The sequence below is a fragment of the Alexandromys fortis genome, unplaced genomic scaffold (assembly GCF_014885135.2).
Source record: "Alexandromys fortis isolate MF-2015 unplaced genomic scaffold, M_Fortis_MF-2015_v1.1 scaffold_9, whole genome shotgun sequence".
NCBI classification, from domain to species: Eukaryota; Metazoa; Chordata; class Mammalia; order Rodentia; family Cricetidae; genus Alexandromys; species Alexandromys fortis.
This window is the reverse complement of record NW_026067892.1, coordinates 11,657,063-11,672,109: the sequence shown is the minus strand read 5'-3', so window position 1 is coordinate 11,672,109 and position 15,047 is coordinate 11,657,063. Positions and strand designations below refer to the sequence as shown.

Genomic DNA, 15,047 nt, shown 5'->3' with positions numbered 1-15,047 from the left:
ATTCTTCAGGGCCCACTATGTCCTGCAGTGACCCATCCAGGTCACATCCATGGCATTGTCTAACTCTGTAGTGCAGTCCCGTGCTCTTGAAGCGCCCACGCTGGTTTCCTTGGAATCATCCTTGGTGTCCACCAGCTGATTGGACACCAATGACTAGATTCTTCTGGAAACCTGGTGCCTTTGTTCCTTTCTGCTTCTCCTCTCAGCAACCTTGAACTCTCAGCGGTGGACGTGTCCCAGAGGGAGAAGAGGGCCATGGAAGTCATCTATTCTTAGGCTACGCTGCTTTGGCTGAGCTGTGGTTATTCTGAGGGCTGACAGTGGTGTTCCTGTAAGTTCATGAGCATATCTGTGTGTGGCAGAGGAGGGGCCTGAGCTGCAGAGGTGCCCCCTGACTTCAAAATGCCCGAGGAAGTTTCAGACATCCCCGGGAGAGCAAGCATCATGTAGAGACACTGCTGTAGCATCAGCCCAGTGGATGAAGGCACGGGGTTGGGGGGGGGGGGAGCCGGTACCAGTAGAGCGTGAGAGCGTGATGTGGGAGGAGATAACTGGGCTAGGTGTGCGTGTGAGAGTGTCTATAAGGCAAGGGTGTGACTCACTGGCACAGTGTGAAGGGCTGGGGGTTGATGTGTGGGTATTGGGCGAGGAGGATATATGAAGTGGTGGGTATATGAAGGAGAGGAAGGGTACAGGGGCAGTCAGAAGGAGATGTATGCGTGGGGCAGGAGGAAGAGTGCAGGGGATTTATGAGTGTGCGGGAGTGATAGGTAGAGTGTGGGGTGTGTGTAGCATTGGGTATATAAGTGGGGGTTGAGGTTGGGACAAAAAGGCATATGCAGTGTGACCTAGGGCATTCGGGGCTTAGGGTCTGTGTGTGTGTGTGTGTGTGTGGTGTTGGAAGCAAGGGTGTGGGAGGTTGTGTGTGTGTGTAGGTATATGGGACAGGCAGGGGCGGAGCTGTGGAGTGGGGTGCTCCAGTGTGCCCCTGTGTGTCATCTGTGAGGGGGCGATTCGTGTGAATACGGCGGGGTGGCGTATGTCGCCATTGCTCTGCTCCCCCTGGCTGCCCTGCCACAGCTGGAGGCAGGTGGGCGGAGTTGCCCCTGGGACTTGCTGAGCTGTCCCACTGTGGGGTCGCCGTGCCCAGCCAGGACACAGGCATGACTCATCTTCACCTGCTAGGGGAGTCATTTTGCGGGGCTGCTGCATCATAGGTGCGTCAGTCTTGCACGACTTGTTCTTCCCAAGAACCTGGGAGGATTTCAGCTGCGACATGAAGGGGTAGGCGGGAAAGGGTCAATTGCTCTCCCTAGAGTAGCTGAGTTAGGCGAAAGGGACCAGGGCTCCTGGACTCTGATCTCCAGAGGAGGCGGGCGCGGCATCCCCTGAAAGAGAAGTAACTTTAGAAGGCGCAGGCAGCTGCCCGAGGGAGCCCAGAAGCCCCTCCTAGATGCCAGACAGCCGCTGCAGCAGTAACTCTTTGTGTGCTGCGGTCTGCCGCAGTCTGTGTCTTGGAGGGACGCTGGCGTTTATGAATGGTAGCCTGGGAGTGGCCTAATATCCGGCTCCTGATGTCAGTACAGTGAATGAAACGTTGCTGAGCGTAAAGCCTCTCTCCACTTGGGAAGCAGACACCTTCGGAGATTGGCTCTCCAGATGCAGTGTCTCTTGCTGACGACATCACAGGTCCCATGTGTCACAGATAAACCGTATACGTTGGGATTTCAATGAGCCAGAAATTGAGGCTGCACGTGGACAAATGCGCAGCTCTGACTCAGGGACCAACTCCTTTACCCGAAGCAGCTGTGGTCAGCCGGAGACCCCCCCGTTCCTGCCAGGCGCCGGGCAAAGGTGCCGGAGAGCCGCAGACCCAGCGCTGTGTGTCAGGCATCCACTTAGCTGGCTTCATGTTCTGCTTTTGTTGGCAGAATTCCTTGCTGAAGCTCCAAGCCCTCGAATCTGGTCTGTGCTCTGCGTTTCTGACGACCCAGGAAGAAGATGGCCAGGTGCACGGAGTTAAGGACCCAGCCCCAGCTGCCACGCAGAGTGTGCCTGCCGACAGCGTGGATTCTGCAGGTAAGAGGCAGAGTCTGGGGGGGGATGTCCCAAGCGGTACTCTAGAAACAGCTTAGCCTCCACCTGGTCTCCCAGGGAAATGATACAGCATCAAAGCCCAAGCCAAGGGGCTGGTGAGAGGGAACACGAGGATTTCGGATTAGCTGCAAGGCAGACTTAACAGAGAGTTAGCTTAAAGCACGGATCACAACTTCTTGTGGTTTTTCTGGTTGTCCTGTGAGGAGCAGTGGTGTTCTCTTATATTACTGGATGTAGATGGTCTGTTCTCTCTTAAAACTTAGAGTGCTTTTGAGGTACGGAGAGCCAGGGGACTTTGCACTCTCCTCTGGTAGCATGAAAATTAAAGAGAAAATGCAGGGGTGAGTGTTCAGCTCTCTGCTCATTCTGATCACATATCCGTGTTCTTGCTGCTTCTGTGTTTTTATTTCAAAAAGTCTCAAAATGTGTCTGATTGTGTTTGTGTGTGTGGGGTGCAGGGGGTTCTAGTTTTAAACACGGGGATGGCTGATTGGCTAGCCCAGAAAAGGCAAATTAATTCTCTCAGGAGGAATTAGAGAGGAAGGAATGACCAATTTACTTGAGTAGAAACGAAACGGGGAAGCTTATCCTTTCGACAAATAGGCTAGAGGCTCACGGACAGCAACCTGGATGCCGGACTGGAAAGGGCTTAGGTGGAGATTGAAAATGGCAATTTGATTCAGAAGCAGGAACGGCAGTCCTCAACACACTTCCTTTTAAGAACATCTCGTGTGGTCAAAGCAAGCCGGATGGAGAGTCATCTACCGTGTTGGAATTTATTTTGATGACAGAGGCTGCAGGAGCTGTTAAGGGTAGCTGTTCCTGTTATTTGTATTCCTGTAATGTGGACACTGTCTATGCATTTTGTGATAAAAACCTACTGAAGTGAACCGTGAAATTATACTCTTTGGCGGGAGGACCCGAGGCCTAGTGGGACACAGCTGGCGAGTGGCCAAAGACTTCCTTGTGGCCACGTGTCATTGACACATCGTGGTCTTCTTGGCTGGTAGGTAAGCTCCCCTCCTGTATTGGTCACTGTGTTTGGGTCAAATACAGGAAGAATGGGGTAGGGGCCCAATCAGTGCCCTTTTTAAAAAAAAATTATTTATTTATTTATTTTTTACATACCAATCCTAGTTCCCCCTCTGTCCTCTCTTCCCCCCACCCCTCCCTCTCCATGCTCTCCTCAGAGAGAAGGCATCCCCTGGGAAAAGTCCACCGAGTCTGTCCCATCACCTCACTGAGGCAGCACCAAGCCTTTCCCCCTTCCCCAGGCTGAGCAAAATACAAGAGTCAGTTCATGCAACTCCAATCAATGTCTTAAGTCAGATTGTTACAGTGTGCCTCCTCTTCCTCAACCCTGTATTTTTGTCTCTCCCAAGACAAATAGCATACACAACATATACAGAAGCCTCAAGCAAAAATTTAAATTAACCTTTGAGTTGTCTGATATTTGGTTTAGCTGTCCAAGTATATAGCATGGAGTCTTTAATATTTATTGTGCATTGGAGAGAGATGATTTTTTTTGGTGTTTTTATGATGATTTTTCATTTTTGGATATCAAGATTATTTTGCATTATGGGTTGACTGGATTTTTGAACAAGCCTTAAAACCCCCTTGTGAAATGTAAATAAATTCTGAACTTACTTAGGGGCTGCTGGCAGAGAGGCGCAGGCAATGCCGTCTGTGTTCAATGGTTAGTGGCAGGAACAGACTCTGTGACAGGGCTTGTGGTTTCCATATTGGGGTTTTTTGTTTGTTTGTTTGTTTGTTTTTGTTTTGTCTGTTTGTTTTTAAATGCAGAAAATTTGGAAGTACTCAGAGCGCTGCCAGGTAACTAGACTCTGAAAACTATAGAGAGCTAGGTGTTTTCACGGACCCTGAGAGGGTCTTCATTTAGCTGAGGAATTCTCAAGACTATCGGAATTTGTAAAACGCTTTCATGTATGCAGAGTATGCTTTGGTCCCACACGCTTCCAAGTCACACGTTCACTGGAAGCCCAACATTTTGTGACTCACAGGCTCCTGTTTAGAACAGCAGTTTGGTGTTTGCTAATTAAAATGTAATTACATACTTTTGTCTCCATTCTTTCCTTCTTCCAGCTCCTCTCACTACCCCCGTAAATTCCTGGCCTCCTCAACTTTGTTATAACTCCCTGCCCCCGCCCCCCCCAAAACTGACTGAGTCTGTTTAGTATTGCTTGCGTGTATATTATTTCAGGGCTGACGTTTTGGTATTGGAGAAACCGATTAGGATGCTCCTCTCTCGGGGAAGGGCTATTTTTCTTGCCCTCAACATCCTACAGTTGCCTCTAGTTCTTTGTTTAGGGTGGGGCCCTGTAAGATTTCCCCCCTCCCATGTCCATAGACTGATGAGCAGTTCTTAATTGGTAGGAAGTGTCTATATGAATTTCTGGGGTTATTTTTGAACATTTTGGAACTGTACATATGTGTGTATGTGAACCTGTGCATGAGCACATGTGTGTGCATGCACATGTGTTTAAGTGTCTGGTGAAAAGAGGACTGCATAAGATCATAAATGGCCAACCACAAGTCCATAAAAGATTATATTCACTTAAATTTAATTTTCTTAAAGTCTTACCCTCTAACCCATGCTTGGTATTAATATGAGAAGAACAAAATCTACCCAGTGATTTTTTTTTAATAGCAATTCCTGGATATAATTTGCTACCAGTGATGACTAATGGTAAAATTAATAAGTATATATTGAGGTCACTATAAAAAGTGGCATCACTTTAGACTTGATTAGTAAATGATTTATGTTATTTAAATTTCACAGCACCTATTTTGATGGTCTGGGCGAAGAGTGGTAGCTCCTTGTCTGGTGGTTCAAATGGCGGTCTTTAACTTGATTGATGGGTTGTGGGCTGTAAAATTCCTACTAACTGGTCTTTAATTGATTGATGGGTTGTGGATTGTAAAATTCCTACTCACCCAGTCAGATGCTTGAAATGGTTCCCTGTTCTGGGAAGCTAGTTTCAAACTGCACCTGCCACTAGAAGGGATTTCCCGGTGTCCTGCAGGCACAATGTGTTCTCACGAGCACCATAACCACCAGCAAGATTTTTCCTCATGGAGGTTTACAGGCTTTACCTTAGACCAATGGTTCTCAACCTGTGGATTGTGACCTTTTTGTGTGTGGGGGGGAATCAAATGACTCTTTCACAGAAGTTACCTAAGAGTATCCTGCATATCAGATATTTATATTGTGATTCATAACTGTAGCAAAATCACAGTTATTGAAGCAGCGACGAAAATAATTTTACGGTTATAAACATATAACATGAAGAACTGTACTAAAGGGTCTCAGTGGGGGGCTGGAGAGATGGCTCAGTGGTTAAGAGCATTGCCCGCTCTTCCAAAGGTCCTGAGTTCAATTCCCGGCAACCACATGGTGGCTCACAACCATCTGGAACGAGGTCTGGTGCCCTCTTCTGGCCCACAGACAGAATATTGTATCCATAATAAATAAGTAAATATTAAAAAAAATAAAGGGTCTCAGTGTTAGGAAGGTTGAGAACCACTGCCTCAGTCAGTCTTGGAAGTCCTAGATTTGTCTTATTTTTACAAACATTCTGTGTAACTGGATCCACTAGTTAAGTGGATAATGTTTTAGAGAATTTCAAGGCTCCTCCGACTACACTTTGTGTTATCCATGGACTACAGGGAACTTATGTCTCTGGATTTACGTACAGTCAGGGTCATCCATCATCATCAAGGTGAAAAAGGTATTTGTGATGATGCACGGCCAAAGAAGGGGCATAGACAAATCTTAAGCACACAGGGGTCCCGAGAGCAAAGTGATGAGGGTAATTTGAGAGCATTGAAAGGACCATGAACTGTTCTTGCTGATGGAGGACTGCCTGGTTTGGGGGTAAAATATCTCTCAAATGCCGAGGAGTCACAGTCCCAGATAATCTTGCATAGGGCATCCTCCCTGTAACTTGCAAAAAAAAAAGTAGTGTAAGAGAGAAACTGATATGGATTGACTCTAATTTTCCTGGTTGAAACCTTATTATCTCCCGTGTAAAAGTCCTGGAGAAAGGGGCCTTATGGATGCAGACCTCATGAATGGGGTGTTTCTTGTCAGAAGAGTCTGAAATGTTAGCTGGCTGTCTTTCTGCTACATTAGGGTACAGTTAAGAACTCAGCTATTTGTAGCCTGGGAGAGGCTCTCTCAATGGCTTGACATCACTGGGGCCTTGACCTCAGACTTCCCACCTGCAGAGCTGTGGGAAAGGAATTTTCCCTTGTTTACCAGGGCCTTAGTCTCTGGGAGTTTGTCCTAGCAGCTCAGAGCAACTGAAACAGAAATCGGTAGGGTAGATGCAAAACTCACTGGAGCCAGATCAGTGCTCACACTTAAGTAAATATTTTCACTCTGGTGTGAGCGAGTACCTATTCTAGTGTCATGGGGTGAAAAATGGCTTGAGGGTGGTCCTTATAATGGCTTTTCATTTTGAAGAGTGCACAAGGAAATCTACAAGGGTATCAGTTTTAAAAAAATGCCCTTAAAACTATGGGCACAAAACTTCTCTATTTATTTTTAACAAAATGACGGTGCCTTTGGGATTATTTGCCAAGCCATTCCTGCCCATGTGAGTCATTTTCTCAGCTGTCCTTTTTTATATCTGTGTATTGTGTAATATCTTAAGGACACTTTGGCATGCCGTGTTGCTGAGCATAACCCTTGTTCTGTCTCTCCAAGGATGCCTAATAGACTGGGAGGTCTAGTGACCCCTGTCCCCAGAGATAGCGGAACATCCATGGCTACAAATATTCTTTCACTGGTATATAGTTCCTTTTTCTAAGACCTTGATTTATAAGTTCTCCATTTGAGTTAAGACACTGATGTATACTATCTGTTTTCTCTGGGTGATCTATAGGTCTTGCCTTTGTCTGAGTCAAAGCAAACACTGTCTTCCATTTCTTCTTCGAGACACTGTTCTTGACCAGAGTTGCAAATTGCTTGGAATTTTCAGTGAATCGCTATATGACAGGGTTACACACTTCAGAATGCAAAATTAAACTGTAGAGATGGCGCTAGATGCTGGACAAGCTGCCTTGAACTCGGCACCGTAGCAGGGTGTCACGAAATATGTTCTTGTTGCAGGTGCAGCTTATAGTTGGATTTGTAGAACAGAAAAATATCTCAGGTGTCCCAGTAGGTGACCTTCATCATTCATACGACTTGTTCTTTTCTCTGTCTGAGGGCCAGCTTCAGATAGGCTATGAGGGTTGGGTTAGAGAGGGTCTCTATCATTCCAACCTCAGGAGCTCTTATGATCCCCCAAATGCCTCTTAAATGCTTTGTCACGTATATGATTACATAGAACTGCATGGACTTTTGCGTGTTTATAGACACTTGCAACCCTTTCTCGAACCTTTTATATTTTAAGATTAATTATTGTTATTGTTATTTTGTTTATTTGAGGCAAGGTTTCTCTGTGTGACAGTTTTGTCCTGGAACTTGCTCTGTAAAGCAGGCTGATCTCAAACTCAGAGATCAAACTGTCTCTGCCTCCCAAGTGCTGGGATTAAAGACGTGAGCCACTACTGCCTGGCATTTTTATATGTTTTGTTATATATAATATAGTATATAAAATATATTTTTATGTTTATGAGTATTTTGCCTGTATGTATGTATGTGCACCATGTGTGCAGTGCCTATGGAGGACAGAAGAGGGTCTTGGGTCTTCTGGAACTGGAGTTACACAGCTTGTGAGGCTGCCATGTTGGTGTAGGGAACTGAACTTGGGTCCTCTGTAAGAACAGTGAGATGCTCTTAACCACTGAACCGTCCCTCAGAGCCGAGCCTTTGATCTTCTCAGAAGGTACCACCAGCTGCTTGAAGCTAAAAGCGATGGCCACTGCTGTGAAAGGTAGCACTAATTCATTTGTCTTCAGCTGACCTTTCAGCTGGGCTCTATGTCGTGTGGCCTGTGTTGGACACATTTTGGCAACACTGGAGATGGATTTGCCGGTCACAACTGGGGTGGGTGGGTGTACTCCTGGCTGCAGGTCAGGGATTCCTGCTACATAGTCTATAATGCCCTCTCTGACAGAGAACTGCCAGCTCCCCAGGCCAAGGCTCAGGCTTGGAAGCATGCCATAGAGAATTTGAGTGAATAGCAGCAACAAGGACTACCCGTGGTCTCTTCGCTTGCTTCCAATGGGTGAATGGATTTTTCCGTCTTTTCCTCTCAATAGCCAAGTGAGGCTGGTTTCATCATGATCCCTGGGTTAAAGAGGAGGAGATAACTGTGGAGAGGCAGTGCAACTTGCTGCAGGTGCCACAGGTGGGGATCGGGCACAAAGAGGACAGTCTGGGACAGCTCTTCTCCGCTAGCATTTGCCAGCTAAGCCCTCATATTTCAAATGTTCTCGATCTTGAAATTAAGTTGGTAGCCTGTGTGCACTTCCTATAACTGCTTTGTTTTGAAACTGACCGCCTAAATCTATTCTTGGGTGGAAGCGTCAAGACCCAGATTTGTGCTTAATTCGTCTATTTTAGTTCATTGTCCCCACAATCATTTTAGCTTCTCTGATCGGGGCTGCCCGCAGGCACTTCCTTGTGGCTTTCTTGAGTACGCTGTTTGATTTCTGCTGTATTAAAGATAGAACGTTCTGCACGAATATGAACAGAGGTGGTTTAATTCTGCCAAATGTTATCATTCATGGGTGTGGGACAGGATGGAATGAACAGGGGACCCCATCCTCAATTCTCATAACAGCGTGGAAAGCTACAATGGTATCAGTTAAAAAAAAAACTAATGTTTTTTAAACTATGGGCATAAAACTTTTATTTTTAACGAAATGATACCTTTAGGATCGTTTTCCAAGCCATTCTTGCTGGTGTGGGTCACTGTCTCAGCCGTCCTGTCGTAGCTGTGTATTCTGTGAGAATTCAGAAGTCTGCTTCCCATCAAGCTAATAACTCAGTGCTTATTACATGTTGAGAGCAGATGGGTCAGTTCCCTCCGGCTCCATCACCCACTGGCCCACACTGCGAGTCATCTGCCATTGTGGTGCCTCCCACGGTTTGAGACCTTGACCTGAGGCTGTTTGGTGTGTCAGTCATTGAAAATGCTCCTTAGCTGTGGCTGGAGAGATAGCTCAGCAGTTAAGAGCACGGACTGCTCTCCCGCAGGATCCTGGTTCAATTCCCAGTACCGATATGGTGGCTCACAACTGCCTGTAACTCCAGTTTTAGGAGATTCCATGCCTTTTCCTGGCCTCCCTGGGCACCAAAAACATATGTGGCATCCATTAAGTAAGACAGCCATATACATATTTAAAAAAAAAACAGCACCTACAAACTCACACTTACTGCTACATTCTTAAAGGCCGTTTTAAAAATGTAAAATAAGATTAATCTAGAATCTGTTTGCAAGCGTTGGTATCAACATGTCTGTCATAAAGATATTAATTCAACTTTGCCCTTTGCTACATATGTCAAGAGAGTTTGCATTCATCACAAAACATGACCCAGTTATTTGGTTTTGTTTTTAAATAACCTTGGTTGAAATTTCGGCCATAACCTTCTCGAAAGGCCAGATGTGTTTGTTGTATTGTGTATTGTTCAGCTTTGTTCTGAAATAATAGCCCCGAGTAACCTCTTCATGAACTCATTTGGTGACCTTGCACAGTCTTTTTAATCTTCCGTGCCTCAGTTTCCTTTTCTTTAAAATAGCAGAAGAGGCGCTATTCTGAGTTTTGTTGTAAAGTTACATAGATTAATACATGGGAAACACTCCTTATATCAATCATGGTGAATATTTAAGAAATGTTAGCTATTATTTTTAACTTTTAAGCTAAATTACTTTGGGGTGTGTGTGTGTCTGTGTGTGTGTGTGTGTGCACATAGATGTCTTTATGAACTTGTGGAGGTCAGAGGGGAACTTATCAGGAATATATTCTCTTTCAATGTAGTTCCTGGGGACTGGATTCAGGTTTTTAGACTTAGCAACACATGCCTTTGCCCACAAAGCTTTCTCTATAGCCTAGCTATCATTATTTAACACGTGGGCATTCTCTCCCAACTCAGAATTTATTTTCATGAGTTCCACCTCACGATGATTGCCTTTGTCTTTAAATACCGACTGTCTCATCATTCTACTATTTCCAGGGTGTGGGAGCAAAGTTCCCAGTTCCTTTTGCAGGTCTCCTCGAGAGTCTTGAATGATTGACATCTTACTAGTTTCCTGAAGCAGAGACTGTCTATAACGGCAAGCATCTATGGAGCAGATGGCTGGATAATCACCACTATTAAAGTCGAAACTACATTTGCTGCAATAAAATCTAGCCTGCGCTCTGCCCATGACGTCACCTGGCTCTATGAGTTCTGCTAATTTTCCCCCCTGTGATTTTATAATGATCTTCTTAGCGTTCAAAGAAGGCAGTGTTATTTTGACCTTTTGCTCACCAAAGGAAGCGTTTCAAAATGTATAGATGGCCATGTCCCTGTCTTAGGTGGTTTCTACGGCTACCCTTTAGAAGGGAAAAGAACGTGAGTCCTATAAGCCAAATTGGCAGCTAGTTCTTTAACCTGCTAGCCCAACTCAGAATTCCTTTCATCTGCTCTGCTGCTCCTGGCCACCTTGGCATGGAGATACCTTCCTCTGTCCTCATTGGTCTCTTAATCAAGGAAGTCCGCCTGTTCTGCAGCAGCTGTTAGATTGGGATGACTCTAGGTTTACCCCGTTCTCTCTCCTGCCTCCCCGCCGCCCTGTTAGCTCCTTTAGAAGCTCCGGTACTGCATGCTTACAGTGAAAGCCAACAAAATCCACCAGATATTTTGGGTTGGTGCCCTAGTTTGCTTTCGGGTGCTGTGATAAAATGCTGACCAGAAACCACCCTGGGGAGAGAAAGGTTGATTTCACCTTAGGCTTTTACAGCCCATCATGGGGGAAGCCAGGGCAGGAGCCCAGAATTGAAGCAGGGGGTGTGGAAGAGCGTTGCTCTCCAGATGCTGCTGTCTGGCTTGATTTTCCAACATCATGTCGAGCTACTTCTCTTATACAACTCAGCCACACCTGCCTGGGGATGGTGGGCTGGGTCCCCCTCCATCAGTTATCAATGAGAATGCCTCAGAGATGTATCCGTAGGCCATTTTCACCTGGCTCAGTAAATACATCAGTTAAAGTTCTCTCTTCCCAAGTGACTTTAGGTTGGTATCAAGTTGACAGATGAAGGTAACTGTGAACGTTGGGTTTGTTTCCATAGCCCTCCTTCTGTGGGTTGACAGTACTTCCCCCTCCCCATATGGTCTGTTTTGAGACTGCCAGGACCAGAACTCTTAGGCTTAGAAATCACCAAGTTCGTGGACACACTTTAGGCTCCTTTCACTCCCCAAACCAGCCAAGGCTGGTGTTTGGCCCTTGGACTGTATCTGAATGTTACCTGTGAGCCCACCACCGTGGCAAACCCAAGAGTGAAATCAGTGAGTCTACAAGCCCCTGGCTCATGGACTGTTCTGCCAGATCTGAGTGAGCCCTCTCAGGCTTTTGCGGAGATTTATTTAGCGTTCGAGTTGATTTTAAAAATCCACATTAGGAAGATATATTTTTGAATCTGACTGACTCACTGTAACGTAACAGCTGCTTCTGCCTGGGGTTGTAGCCAGAGCAGAAGTAGTCTCCTGGTCTCCATCTCCTGGAGGTAATTATTTCTCTGCTCTGTCTTCCCTGCTGGGCAGCGAGTGGGCTGCCAGAGACACTTCAGCTTGCAGCAACAGAAATGTGTCATCCTCTGCTTGAGGAATGGGGTCGGAGTCCGCCCCTCCTGCACCGCCCCCCAGATGGGTCAGCCTAGCTCTACACCTTCCCTATTGAACTGAAAACTAGTCTCACACGACTGCCTGTGTGCAAAACTCCCAGAACAAGTGTTAAGACATAGTGAGTCATTCTACAAACACTCAGTGTTCTTTGAAATTAAGCACTGCTGGGAGGTCCAAGATGTCGAGGCATAAATTGATTGACAGCTCTCACCGTGTACCCTATAGATGCTCCTAGGAGCGTCTCAGAATAATAGTTACCTTCCTTATTTTATAATAACTATTAAAATAACAGTTCTCAGGGAGATCACATATCAGATTTATATGCCTTCTCCTAATGTCTCACTAAGGATGCGTGGACAAACTTTGGGTTTGTTTTGGAGATTTTTAACACTGAGCTCAGGGCTTATGCTAGTCCAATGTCTGGCCCTCAAGCGCATCCCTAGCTCAGCACTGGGAAGTTTAAGATGAATTTATTTTAATGTTGATTAGTTTAATAGGTATGGGTAGCCATTCAGACGAACAACTTCTTTGACATAATTCTCCCGATTAAATTGAAGATTTAAAAACTTAGTTGCAATCGTATACACACACACACACACACACACACACATACACACACACCATATAAAACGTAGGTTGCATGGATATGCTAGAAGTTTATTAGGATGTGACTTAAGGTCATCCTCTCTTAGCCTTGTGAGGAAGGCATCATTAGCTTCCTCATTCAGTAGGTGAAGAAACCAAATGTTAAAATTTCCTTTTTTGAGTCGAAGAGTCAAAGTGCTTTCCGCCAAGCCTGGCCACATGAGCTTGACCCCCAGGACTCACATTATGGAAAGAGATGAACAACTTTGGAAAATGATACTCTGACTCCTGCATGCCACATATGTGGGGGCCACACACACACTCACAGTCACACACGCATGCGCGCACATACACACACAATATGTTAAAACTTCTTTGTAGTCTGTTTCTGTTAACCGGTGAAAGACCTAGGAGTCACACTAACAATGTCTGCTCTGTTGTACCTAATGTCACCCCTCTAGAAGAGGTGGGACCAGCGGGGATGGAGCCCATCAATGAGGTGGACTTAAGTCTTTGGCAATGACCAACTTTATTCAGGGCCTCAGACAGTTTATACTCTGAGGGTTAAGAAAGGCCACATAAATAAAGTTTTCATGTGTTCAAGCTGTGTATAATCAGCAAGATAAGCCCCACGTGGCAAAACCATGTTTTCCCATAGAGGAACATTCAGTTGAATAACAGCAACAATCAATAATGAGGAATCTGAAGTGAACTCCCTTCTGTCCACTAGTGGGAGGAGCTTGGAAACACATTCCAAGAACAATGCCACGTTTCGAAGGAACTGAGGTCACAAGACTCTTGTCTGTGGCTCGTTCTCATAAGCACTTAGGATTCCCACAGGACTTCTTTGTTGGGTTGTTCGGACAGGCTAAGATGCCTTCCTCTTCATCTTCTAGGAACCCCGTGCCTCATGTTTTACGTTAATTCGGGGTTTCTTTTTCTAAAGTTTAAGGTACATTTGTATTAGAGATTTTGGAAATTGCAAAGAAGAATTCCTGGTTTCATGAGCGCTTAGCATGAGGTCCATCCTTTGACCGTTTGTCAGTGGGGTTCCAGCATTGCTGGCTGGTAGAGCAGATCTCCTCTGTATGTCTTTCCACAGCTCCGCATGGCTGATACAAGGAAACAGAAGGAAGCCACAAAACTGGCAGAATCCCCCCACACACACAGTATAGACTTACCAGACTCTTGGCTCCTGGCACCTTCCTCTCCACCATGACATTTCATGCCACGGGCCCTGGCAAGCTCCCTCTTCCTTTGGAAGAGACAAACATTCTGTCCTCAGGATCCTCGAAAAGCCACCAAGTTCAAGGTGGCCACACACTTCTCCCTGTGGGATTGGAAGAGGCTGCCAGCTCTGTTCCCAGATGGCAGCTCTGCCATGGTCTGTTTTGAGCAGAGAGCTCAGTGAATCTGTCTACACAAGTATACACGCAAATATACTTGCCAACTGATTTAATTAAACTTGTTCTCAAGTATAGTGGTATTTCAATTATATTTTAATAAATAAAGCCTGCCTGAAGACCTGAGAGTAAAACAGCCCCAGTTGTCACCCTTACAGACCAGGTATTGGTAATACACACCTTTAATCCTAGTAGCCACACTATTTGCCATAGAAACCAGGTTTTTAATCACAGTGGTGCATGCTTTTAATCCCAGCCCTAGAGAGGTTTATACGATGGGAGGAAACAGCTCTGGATATTCTTAGCAGTCTTATTCTGAGATTCCTAGAGGCAGGATCACCATTTCAGACTTAGGCTGAAGTAAAATCCAGTGACGGGCTGCTTTGCTTTTCAGATCTTCGGGTTGAACCCCAATCTCTCTCTCTCTGAGTTTTACTAATTGTGCTTCACTCAATTCAAATGGTAATGTTGGACAGGAACTAAGGCTCTACCAAATCACCAGTATTATTATCTTTCTAGATTGTGGTCTTTATATATGTGTGTGTGTATAATACAAATACCATGTATATAATTATACACACATATACGTATATACATACCTGCACATCACACACAACCACACACTCATACACACACACATACATATAAATGGGTTTTATAGTCTGTGGTCTAGCTAATCCAACAATGGCTGTCTACCAATGGAATTTCCAAGAATCCATTCGTTTTCAGTGCATATGGCTGGATGTCTCAGCTGGTCTTTACTATATTCCAGAATCCTGAAGAAGTAGGCTCTAAAACTAGTGAAGGAATGGATTTGTAAGCGAAAATGAGAACAATTAGTCAAAGGGAGGATGCTTCCTTCTGCCATGTCCTTTATATAGGTGACTCAAATTAGTGTGTCTTTCCCCCTTAACAGGTCTGGATTAAGGTATGTATTCCCACCTCAAATGATTAAATTAAAAAAAAAAAAAAACACCTGCTCTGGGTATGGTGGCCCACACCTCTAATCCCAACACTTAGGAGGCAGAGGGAGGTGGCTCTCTGAGCTTGAGGCTGGCCTCAAGTGTTTCAGTGACCCTCTGCTGGCATGTCTACCGGTGGCTCTCTGAGCTTGAGGCTGGCCTCAAGTGTTTCAGTGACCCATCTACCTTTCATTTCCCTGT

The 15,047-nt window shown here is 45.4% G+C and overlaps 1 protein-coding gene across 10 annotated transcripts in view; it reads left to right on the top strand.

Annotated features, from left to right (window-relative positions):
• Nucleotides 1–15,047, top strand: part of Fam13c (family with sequence similarity 13 member C) — a 183,339-nt gene that overhangs the window by 147,451 nt on the left and 20,841 nt on the right. For all 10 annotated transcript variants that reach the window (XM_050140337.1, XM_050140371.1, XM_050140355.1 and 7 more), the window contains one exon: nt 1,932–2,079. In XM_050140337.1, the coding sequence (XP_049996294.1) occupies nt 1,932–2,079 (148 nt within the window). The remainder of the gene's footprint in view (nt 1–1,931; nt 2,080–15,047) is intronic.